Source organism: Aptenodytes patagonicus, chromosome W, assembly GCF_965638725.1.
Source record: "Aptenodytes patagonicus chromosome W, bAptPat1.pri.cur, whole genome shotgun sequence".
NCBI lineage: Eukaryota > Metazoa > Chordata > Aves > Sphenisciformes > Spheniscidae > Aptenodytes > Aptenodytes patagonicus.
The window spans coordinates 39,300,068-39,311,522 of NC_134981.1; the positions used below are offsets into that span (position 1 = coordinate 39,300,068).

At 38.4% G+C, this 11,455-nt stretch overlaps 1 protein-coding gene across 4 annotated transcripts in view; it reads left to right on the top strand.

Moving 5' to 3' along the window:
* LOC143172027 (amyloid-beta A4 precursor protein-binding family A member 1-like) overlaps positions 1-9,330 on the top strand; it is a 138,457-nt gene extending 129,127 nt beyond the window's left edge. For 2 of the 4 annotated variants that reach the window (XM_076361242.1, XM_076361243.1), the window contains 5 exons: positions 599-778; positions 1,552-1,764; positions 4,716-4,835; positions 5,480-5,620; positions 5,982-9,330. In XM_076361242.1, the coding sequence (XP_076217357.1) occupies positions 599-778; positions 1,552-1,764; positions 4,716-4,835; positions 5,480-5,620; positions 5,982-6,053 (726 nt within the window). In that variant the 3' untranslated portion in view covers positions 6,054-9,330. The remainder of the gene's footprint in view (positions 1-598; positions 779-1,551; positions 1,765-4,715; positions 4,836-5,479; positions 5,621-5,981) is intronic. The other 2 variants (XM_076361244.1, XM_076361245.1) reach the window with 2 other exon arrangements.
* Positions 9,331-11,455: the final 2,125 nt, after the last annotated feature.

Sequence of the window (11,455 nt, forward strand, 5' to 3'; positions counted from 1 at the left end):
CCAGTATGTCCATGACTCTCTTGTATTGGGGAGCCCAGAACTGGACACAGGACTCCAGGTGTGGCCTCACCAGTGCTGAGTACAGAGAAAGGATCACCTCCCTCGAACTGCTGTCAACACTCCTCCTAATGCAGCCCAAGATACTTTTGCCTTCTTTTAAAGGCCTTCTCATTATCTTTTAAAATGCTGTTGTGTGTTTTCTAGGTGGTGTTTTTATTTTTTATTGATGGCTTGACTGTGCTAGAAGTGAAAACTAACACAGGCGAGAGCTCAAGTTCTCCCTCTGGAGTCTCAATTTCAAGTAATGCAATGGGTATACCTTTATGTTAGCAGTAGTTAGCTGTGAAAAGAAGGCTTTACTTGTGTTTCTTATGTGTAGTTACTTGTTCAGCTGGGTTCACTGTATGGATGACTATGTTGACGTTCTGTTTTGCTTTTTTAATTATTACTTTAGGTTCGGGTTTTTTTAAATTTATTGCAGTTCCTTAACTTGTAGGTATAAACCATTTTGCAGCATGTTTATAACAGAGAAAGTGTCAGTGAATGAAACCATCGGAATGTTTGATGTTCTTCTTTTCTTCTTTGGGAATTACTACAGGCACAGCTGATTGCACAGTCTATAGGTCAAGCATTTAGCGTGGCCTACCAGGAATTTCTGAGGGCAAATGGAATCAATCCAGAAGACCTAAGCCAGAAGGAATATAGTGACTTGCTCAATACCCAGGACATGTACAATGATGACCTGATTCATTTTTCCAAATCTGAAAACTGCAAAGATGTATGTCTCTGCTTTTTTTCCATAACACCATTAAGCTCATGTATCCTGAGTTCAGGCCTGTACTGGCAACAATTAGAAAGCTAGTAGTGCTTCCAATAAATAACCTTACTGAGGTAATTTCTATCCTTCCCAGTAGGTTTATCCTGCGGGCAATTCTATTTTAAGAGCAAACAGTGAACCCTAAATTTATCAATAGTTGAATGATTTACTGTCTCTGTGTGTTCTTTTTACCAAACAATTTTCACATTTGAGACATTACATGTCAGTGAAGTGAATATACAGTAGACAGTATAAAATTTTGGAGGCACTGAGGTTGATAAGAGTGGTTGACCCCAGATTTTAAAAGGCTATATATTTGCTGCTGGTTTTATTAATAAAGATGAAGTAGTGTAACACTGCAACACACGGGTAATTGTTTCCGAAAACACAGTCATAAGTACTTTAAATTCCTCCCTGACTTAGTTCTGTCCACCAAAGTCCATCATGCCAGGGTTTCTTCTATACCAGCTCCCTCCAGCTATATGAACAGATGAGTTCTATTTGGGGGGGATTTTGAATTAAACAAAATCTCTAGTTTTAATGTTATTTGATGGTTGAAGGCATTTAAACTGTGTTAAACTATATACCTTATTGTGTTTTGCCTTTGAATAAGAAAGGCATTTTGCAAATGAGAAGCCTGTGTTTGTTTATATGGAAACATATGGGGGGTGGGATCATCAGTTCCATAGATGAGAAAAAAGCTTTTGTTTGAAACTCTTTTTCTTATGATTCAGGTTTACATTGAAAAGCAAAAGGGAGAAATTCTAGGTGTAGTGATTGTGGAATCTGGCTGGGGATCCATTTTGCCTACAGTTATCATAGCCAACATGATGCATGGAGGACCAGCAGAGAAGTCTGGGAAACTAAATATAGGGGACCAGATCATGTCAATTAATGGGACCAGTTTGGTTGGCTTACCACTCTCAACATGCCAAAGCATTATAAAGGTACAGAGAATATTCCTGGATATTACATGTTTTAAAACCTTTATTGGAGTAGTGGGAGAGCAAAAAGTATAGAACTATTTGTTGTTTGTTAACTCTGATCTTGTGCATTTTATAGCAGTTTCCTTTTGATGACCTTAAGTAGAGGGCGAATTCTGTTTTACCTATTTTCTGAGCCCTAAGAAGGGAGCTATGCATTTAGCTGCTTAGACCAGGGCATGGTGCAGGAATTCAGGCCCCAAGAGAATATTTGGATCCAAAAGGAAGATGTCTGTTACTATCTGGAGGCACCTAAACTTCATAGGACAGTCTGAGACATAGGTGCCTAAAATCTGCACTGGTGCAATTTTAGCCATTTAAATGATTCCTGTGATCTAGCTCCTAGAGAACCGAGTCATCTTTTAAAAAGCTTGGTTTTTTAAAACATATTTTAACATTTTTCTAAACTTTGAATTTAAAAGAAAAATTAAGCTTATTTATTTTCTGTAGAAACAACTTGAGTGTATTGGAAAGTATAATGTTTCTTTGAACTTGGCTAAATGGTGGGATTTTTTAATTGGAAGAACTTTCTTTTAATTGACATGAGAGTATGTAAATGCAAAAAGCAGGCAAGTCAACTGGAAATGAAGAGCCTCTGAGGTAGATGCAACATACAAGAGAATAGGTATTTAAACATCAAAGTTTCAGGAGGGGGAAAGATGCAACCTTTGAGAATGTTGGAAATTCAGCTAAATTGTCTTCTGGGTTACCTATTGAAATAGTCAATCACTATAGAACTGCTGCGTATTGTAGCATGTAGACATGCAATGTAATGCTATATTTGACTATAGAAATCCTTCAGTGTCCCTGCTGGGTAGTGGTGTTCTGCAGTAAAGAAAATGTTTGTTTAGTAATTCACAAAATAAGTATGTCTCTGTTGCCCATGGATTCCTTTCTTAATGCTTGAACTAAAAAATTCGCTATAAAGATCTGATATTCTGGTTTCTGAAAATGTAAACACCGTGCACTGACAAGTAATAGATATTTAAGTCTCTGAGACCAACCATTCTGGATTCAGTGAATTCAAATGATATCTTGTGAATGAAGTATATTAAAACCTTGGTAACAGCACTTTTTTTTTTTCCTGAAGCAGAAAAAACCCTTAAGTATCTCTGTGCCAACTTCAGTGGAACAAAGCTCACCACCCTTCATGTTATCAGCTTTGTCATACTTGTTTTCTATCCCATATCAGTTTTATTTCTAAAACTGATGTATGCTTTTCTCATACAGATGGACTTTTGCTGTGATGCGTTAAGAATCTTCTATACTTTCTCAAAATGAAAACAATCAAAAAGCTAGCTTTGCTGTCTCCTGCCTTTAGAGGCCTTTCTACTCCTTTTTCATGGATACATGAGGCTGTTGCCAGAGGAACTGCTAGCCATTTATCTTTCTGTTAAGAAGGTAGTCGATGCATTTGCAGGTCTCTATAGCCATGCATCTAGAACTGTTCATGTAACGTTTTCGGATAACACAAATGAACCCCCAAATGAAACATCAGTCACCCAAGTATATATTTCAATGTTACAGAAATATCCTAAGATTGCAAACTTTTTTAGTATGCTATAAGGACTCCTATGAAAAGATAAGCATTTTATATAGATGAGGAGAATATCTTGCAAGTACTTCACATAAGGTTATTTTTAAATTAGAGATGTAAGCCTTGCTACTAATTGACTATAAACCATTTACAAACTGACAGATCTAGGAAGAAACTTTCCATATGTGATGGTTATTCCCTAATTGTATTATGCTACTTATGTCTTTTTCAGAAGCATCTGGTGCTAACTACTATCAGAAACAGATTCAGGGACTGTGCAACTGTCATGTCCAGGCAGTTAGAAGCATTGACTTTTCATCCCAGCAGAATGTCAGTCTCAAGTCAGTACCAAGTCTAGAGTTAGGCTCAACAAAATCAGCAGCAGTAAACTGCATGTAGATACATCAGTTTATTACCTTAGCTGTAATAGGAGTTATTTTTCTGAATGAAATCCTAATCTTGTTGAAGTCAGTGACAGGCAACCCATTGTTTTCAATGGGACCCATATTTCACTTTGTGCATATGAAAGAAATTCAAAAGCAGGCATTGGAATTGATAAATGTTAACATGATTGAAGCTTGAAGCTACCGTACTCTCTACATAGCATCTCTTTCCCATATGGGTTCTGTTTATTGAAGGCTAAATGTGTGTAAATGCAACATTTAAGAGTAATGTGTGTTCAGTTCTAGATGTTGTATAGAAAAAAGTAATCTAACATTGGAGTTGGATTTATCTACGAGAAACAGCTCTGAACGCTTGAATATGTGTAATGGTCAGACTCTACAATTACTTCCACTTTTATGTTTGGGTTTTCCTTCTTCATTTAGTTCTTCTGGTAGCAAAGATTTGATGGTGAATGGGATAAATCCAGTTTAGAAGGGAGGGGGTAATGTAAATGTGAGTATTGCTTATACAAGGACTTGACATTTGCATTACAGAATTGAATATAACTACACCAGGAAAGCCACTTATTTGTAACTATCTTAGCTGAATATTTTAAATTTCATTTCCCAGCCAGAATGTTTGGCAGTTTTCTGGTCAACTGCATAGACCTGCTTTTTATTTCCTTTGCTTCCTTTAGAACAATAATTTGTGTTCTCAAATTAAGACATTGCCAACAGGAAGCTAGATTTCTTAAAACAACCACATGAGCTTCTTGACAAGAAGAGATTTATACAGCATCATTCAATTCACTGAGCATCCTGTTGCTTGTGTCTGGTATTCAGGAATCCTGTTTCATAATGATACATTCAAAGAACTGCTTATTCAAGGCTATTCCCATGTTAACATTCTAAGTATTGTTTTTCCTAGTGCTCATGTTAAATTGTTTCACCCCATCTTTGTCAGCATTTTTCATGGTGATGGTTATTTTTTGCAGGGTTTGAAAAACCAAGCCCAAGTTAAACTGAATGTAGTTAGATGTCCTCCGGTAACCACAGTCTTGATCAGGAGACCTGACCTCAGATACCAGTTAGGCTTCAGTGTACAGAATGGGATTGTAAGTAGCTTCCAGACCTTCTGGTGATGCTTTTACATATGTTAAAGTTTACATATGTAATGAATTGTATTTTTTCCCTCAGTGCAGCAGGGGCTCAGTACACTTTTTAAGTCTAAGATATAAAAGCTGAACTGGTCAAAGTTATTCATCTGACTTTTTTCCCACTCAAAAGTAGGAAAGGAAACTTTATTTCATAGCTTTAGAATCAATCAGAGGAGTAAAAAGGCTGGTTTAGGTTAAAGAAACAAAAGTGTATGGAGAAGGCTGCTTTCAGTCTGTATCATTTGTGTCTCTGACCAAACCATTGTATATGGTCTCAAAAGAAAGAGTCTGTCTTTGATTCCCTCTTAATGCAAGGCTTATGCACTTTGAACTTTTTGTAAACTATGGTTCTTCATACACTCTTAAATTTTCAAACCATGAAGTAACAAGTATAATATGGATAGCTTTTGGTGGATGGTTTCTTTTGCTTTTGGAAGAAAATGTGTAGTACTCAATTGCTAATAAGTGTTACTTTGAATCAGTGATCCACTACATTTTAGACTTTGTTGCAAACGCATGTATTTAAATACTGAATTATCGTTTGTGGTCAAAAGCCTCTGTTCCATATCAAAACTGTGATAATTTTGTCCTTTCCCTTCCAGATCTGTAGCCTTATGAGAGGAGGTATAGCGGAGCGAGGAGGAGTGCGAGTTGGCCATCGTATCATTGAAATCAATGGGCAGAGTGTTGTAGCAACACCTCATGAGAAAATTGTTCACATTCTCTCAAATGCTGTTGGTGAGGTAGGAGTAAGCAGTGTGCCTAGACAGTATTGCATATTTCATCATCATTGCCTCTTTTGGGTTGTTACTGTTCAAACATAAATACTAGAAGTGAGAGTGAGAACCACCAAGGTTTTTCTTATTACTGAAGTGCCCACAACTTCAGATAAAATTGAGATGGTTGGTAGATACTCAACACCTTAGAGAATCCTTTTTCCCCAGACCTTAGTATGGATATGAAAATTCTCAGGCTTTCCTTTTCCCTTCTGTCCTATGTTACCTCAGCTAGTTTCTTCCCTAGTGCTCCCTAGGCTATGGACACTCATTTTTTTGGTAGCACGCCTAATAGGAGTATTGATTAACATGTCTTATTACCTTCTAGATTCATATGAAGACCATGCCAGCTGCTATGTACAGACTGCTGACTGCACAAGAGCAACCAGTTTATATCTAAGGCTGACGCCTCACCTTCACAACATGCATGAAGGATAGTTTTCCTCATTACTGCTTCTGTTTCTAGTGCTGCATTTGTGTCCGCAGATACATTTCTCTCTTTCCCCAACATTTGCTGTGTATAGAAGAGGAGGGAAAATATAGCCATGAGACTTTTTGGTTGCATCTCTATACAAGTAAAGCTTTATGCAACTCCACACTCAGAGTAAATAGCAGCAGCAGCAGTGTCCATGGTAAGATTCACAAAAAGACGACTTACATGCCTATGAAGAATGAACTGATGCTGTCATAAAACCCATTGTTCAAATGCACACCCTTTAATTTCTGTTCTTCAGGATAGTAGAACCCCAAAAGGTGCTCCGTGAGTTGGTACAGACAATGCAATTTTGACATGTTTCAGTAAATAATTCAGGAGATGTGATTTTTTGCAGTTGGGTCCCCCAGGTTTCTAATTTTTAAAATACTTGTTTTTCAAATGCAATGTTTCTTTTATATGCCCATTTCAGAGGTTAAATATCCAGTAAGAGTAATATTGAGGGGCTCTGCTGAGAAGCTATACATTCTAAGCTCTTAATTACAGATTTGGTGCACACAACTGTGTGCTTGTGTATACTGACATTTTTAAATTGTGCTTGATATTTATGAAGCTTGAAAATAATAGGTCTGCACACTGTTCTAAGTAATTTTGTTACACTGAACCAGTTTAAAAGTATTTTTTGTTGGAAGACATCTAGTTTTTATTGACGTTTTTCTTTAGACATAGATAAATGGGAGAAGTAAAGGTAAGATGGGAATAAATGTATTTATTTATTTTGTTATATAAGTTAATTTGTGATTTGTTTTTCCATATGACACTTAGAGGATGTGTGAGTACTATATGGATTTGTATGAAGAAGAAATGTAGAGATGTATGAAATGCAGGATTTGACTGGTCTATAACTTATATCAGGGACAAAGGGGAAAAACAGTAAAAGAATAAAGCAGCTGATGGCTCTTTTTCCTCAAGAAGAAAACATTCCATTTCGTGTAGCTACATTCTGTCCGTACTGCATACTGCTGTTTACACTGAATTTGAACCATATATTTAGACCAGGCTGATGCCTTGAATTTTCTGAAAGCAATGGTTTCTGCCATGTCTTATTGTGATATAAAGGCTCAGTGCAATTAAAAACAAGACCAGAACACATATGGGGAAAAAAAAATCCCATCCTTTTCATTTGAAAATGGTGTGATGCTTATAGCCATTAGTTTCTCAATTATTGTGGAATGGACTGTGCAGTGCATTGTGTTTGGAGACTAGTAATGATACCTGGACTTTATTCCAGAGATTTCATGGATGTGTGTGTACACATGCACACTTCTGTTGATGAGAGCCATGAAAACTCTGGTTTTATCTGAGCACTTGGTTTCCATCTGTGGTCAGAGGTTTATTGTTGCCTTTCAGAAACCACGGACATACATGGGCTGAACAGAGAGAGAGAAAATAAGCTTTATATTTCAATGGGTAGTAAGGGAGATAATGGAATGGAGCATAAGCTATTGTAGTAAGTGAATACATTTTAGTTTGAAAGTAGTGTACAATGAGTTGATTTACTGCAGTTCTTGTTGTTGCATAATTTAATCTCGATCTCTAGAATAGCAGATTTTGCAAGCAAATGGTATTAGTATTCCAGGTTAGTATTTACCTCTGCTATCAGACTGATGTAAATAGATTGTGAATGACTTGTGATTAGAGTTTTTAATTGTAGACATCTGGCTTATGGAGATCATTTGAAAATTTTCATAACTTCTTATAAATATAGTATACTATTTAGTAGGTTATATACAGTGCAGCCTTTCCATAAGTTGCCTGAGGAAACTCAACAGTCCTGAAGACAGTTATCACACTTCTGATTCCTGCTGTGTTTTACACCCTCAACTTCACTTGTTGTTTTTGTGGTTCTGTCCAACTCATGTTGAGGGGTCTTCCCACTGATTTCAGTGGGAGATGAAGAAAACCTAAGCACACAAAAAATTGAATCATTAAAAACAAGGCTGTTTTCCTGCAATCAAGCTTATACCTAGTTATAAGCACCTGAGTACCTAACCCATTGCCTTCATGGTGAACAGATGCTTAAAGCTAAGCATGTGAATGCTTGTAGGATTGGAGCCTAGTGAAGAATCTTCATTGTTCCAATTAATTGTAATATATGTATAAGATTTCTACACTGGGAAGTTTCCAGTGTGCACTCCTGATAAGTCTTATAAACAATCCCACCATTTTAGTTTGCAAAAGTAAAGATAGTTGCAAGAAAAATGAGCTCAAAAGGAAGAATTGGCAATTTTCTGCAGTAGTGCAGTAGTTTATTAGATTAGATGTGTGAATTCTCCATGGATTCAAAAGAATAAACTGCTATTTTACATTCCTTCTTCTGTAAAAGGTCTGAAAAGTTTTTTCCCTCTTCACTATTTCATATATTCTTATTAATGCTTCAGTGTTTACATTAAGGATGAAACATCCTTTTTATTTTTATTAGCAAGTTTCCCCACTTGTTTTGAATCTTGTTTTGATTTGAGATTTGGTTGGAATTTCCAGATTTGTTTTGGTTTCTGTGTTTTTTCCTTAATTTTCTAAATGAAATCAGTTTCTGAAGATGGCAATGTGCATGAGATCTCTTGTACATATTTTGTGCAGTGCCTAGACTCTTGTATTATTGTTCTGTAAAAAGATTGAATAGGAATTATTATAAAGTATTGGGAAAAGTATAGTATTGTATTTGTAACAATATTGTTCTCTGTAAACACTGAACTTGGTGATCTCTCTCTTTATATATATAAATGAGCCTAGAATGTGAGCCTGCACATCTGAATGTAATTCCTCTGATGTTTTTTGTCACAGGTCTTTGACCCTTTCTCTGTAATGGAGCTGCAATGGTTTCATTTGGGGGGGGAAGAGTTTGGGTTGAGGGGGAGTTGCCATCTATTTTGTTGTGATGTATTTACTGTGCTACATTCCTTTATTTAGCAGAGCACTAATGTCTATAAGAATTGCAACAATAAAATACAGAACAAAAATACCTCAGACAAGGCTGAGAGTTTGCTGATAATAATTTAGGAAGTGGCTTGCCAAAACTGAATGAATGTATGCTAAGAAGGTGTCCAAATTTCTCTTCTGCCACTTAGTTTGCAGTAATGTATATGTGCATCTGCAGAATCAAACACATAATATTAACTATGTATTTAAAACAGCATTGTTTTTAGGGTAATAAATGACACAACTGCTCCTAAATTATATCAATTACTTAGCTAAGATTGTGTCCCAGCTTTCATTTTTAAGTCTTGCCACATGTGGATCTTTCCATAAATATGTTCACTATTTAAATACGCAATGCATATGGCAGAAATGTTATTTCACCATCTAACTTTAAATATGTTTTTCACTTAGAAAACAGTGTGGTGGGTTGACCACAGCCAGCAGCAAAACACCCACCCAGACTCTCACTCATTCCCCCCTCCTGTGGGATGGGGAGAAAACAGAAGGAAGTCAAGAAGACTCATGGATTGAGATAATAACAATTTAATAGGGAAAGCAAAAGCTGCACACGCAAGCAAAGCAAATAGAGGAATTCATTCCCTACTTCCCTTCAGCAGGCAGATGTCCAGCCACTTCCTGGGAAGCAGGGCCTCAGCACATGTAATGGTTGCTTGGGAAGACAAAAGCCATAACCACAGATGTCCCCCCTTCCTCCTCCTTTCCCTGAGCTTTTACTGCTGAGCATGACATCATATGGTATGGAATAGCCCTTTGGTCAGTTGGGGTCAGCTGTCCTGGCTGTGTTCCCTCCCAACCTCTTGCCCACCCCCAGTCTACTTGCTGGGGGCAGGGGGGGAGAAAAAGAGAGAAAACCTTGATGCTGTGCAAGCACTGCTCAGCAATAGCCAAAACACTGCTGTGTTATCAACACTGGTTTAGCCACAAATGCAAAGCATAGCACCATACAGGCTGCTATGAAGAAAGTTAACTCCATCCCATACAGAACCAGTACAAACAACTTCTTTCCTATATTACTAATTATGAATCTAGCAGCCTTCTATGATGGAATGACTGCATCAGTGGACAAGCGAAGAGCTACATATGTCATTTACCTGAACTTCTGTAAGGCCTTTGACGCCGTCCCCCACAACAGTCTTGCTGCTAAACTGGAGAGATATGGGTTTGACGGATGGACTGTTAGATGGATAAGGAATTGGCTGGATGTCCACGTCCAAAGAGTTACAGTCAATGGCTCAATGTCCAAGTGGAAACCAGTAACACCTGGTGTCCCTCAAGGGTCCGTACTGGGACCAATACTGTTTAATACCTTCATTAACGATATAGATAGTGGGATTGAGTGCATCCTCAGCAAGTTTGCAGATGACACCAAGCTGAGTGGTGCAGCTGATTAACTAGAGGGAAGGGATGCCATCCAGAGGGACCTTGACAGGCTTGAGGAGTGGGCCCATGTGTGGGGATGGGAATCTCACTAACGGACATTCCTGAGTTTGATTTTAATGAGCAAACACTGCACCACCTGGCATGACAAGGCACTTAAGCAGAAAACAACGGAGAAAGGAATGTGCAGCTGGAAGGAGAAAAACAAGATAAAGACCATGAAGGCATTTTGCATGATCAGGAAGAACGGGCCAATCTGCTAGAGCATAGATGCGCGTGAACACAAGGCTATAACCTATCTGCAAGCTGCAGGTAGCGCGTGTACACTTCTGCTTGCTATAAAAGATGCTAACAAAGAGCAATAAAGGTCTTTGGTTGCCGTGTCTGCCGGAGTCCGTGCCGCTTTTCACCCCCACAAATGGCGCCCAACGTGGGGCGAAAATGCTGGAACAGAGCACCGGTGGGGAGCCAGCTGAACGAGTCATAGCCAGCGGGAGACAGAGCAGTCTCAGGAAAGAGCTGGAGCCGGAACTTTGAATCATCGCCTCGTCGGAGCAGAGGTGAGCAGCTGGGAAACTTAAAATGGGATCGCAACTAACTAAGGAGGAGGAATCTATACTATGTATTATTAAGAAACTGTTAGAAAAGCGTGGAGTTAAGTATGATGACCATACCCTCCACCTATTGCTTTCATGGCTAAAACGAAAGGGAATTCCCCCTGATTCGGCTACTGCTTTTCAGAAGGAAACTTGGGATAAAGCAGGGAACTTGTTGTGGGATGCAGCTACCGGGGGAGATGAGACTGCAAAAACGGTCCTTACTACATGGCGCTTAGTCTCAGATACGTTAAAACAATTGAAGTGTGATCGTACTGCCCATCAAGCTGTGGTGGCAGCCACTGCTCCTGATCCACTGACTCTGGCCACTCCAGACCAGGCTCCCTCGGAACCTTTGCCCGGTCCGAGTGGGACAGATCAGCCTGAGGGAGGGGA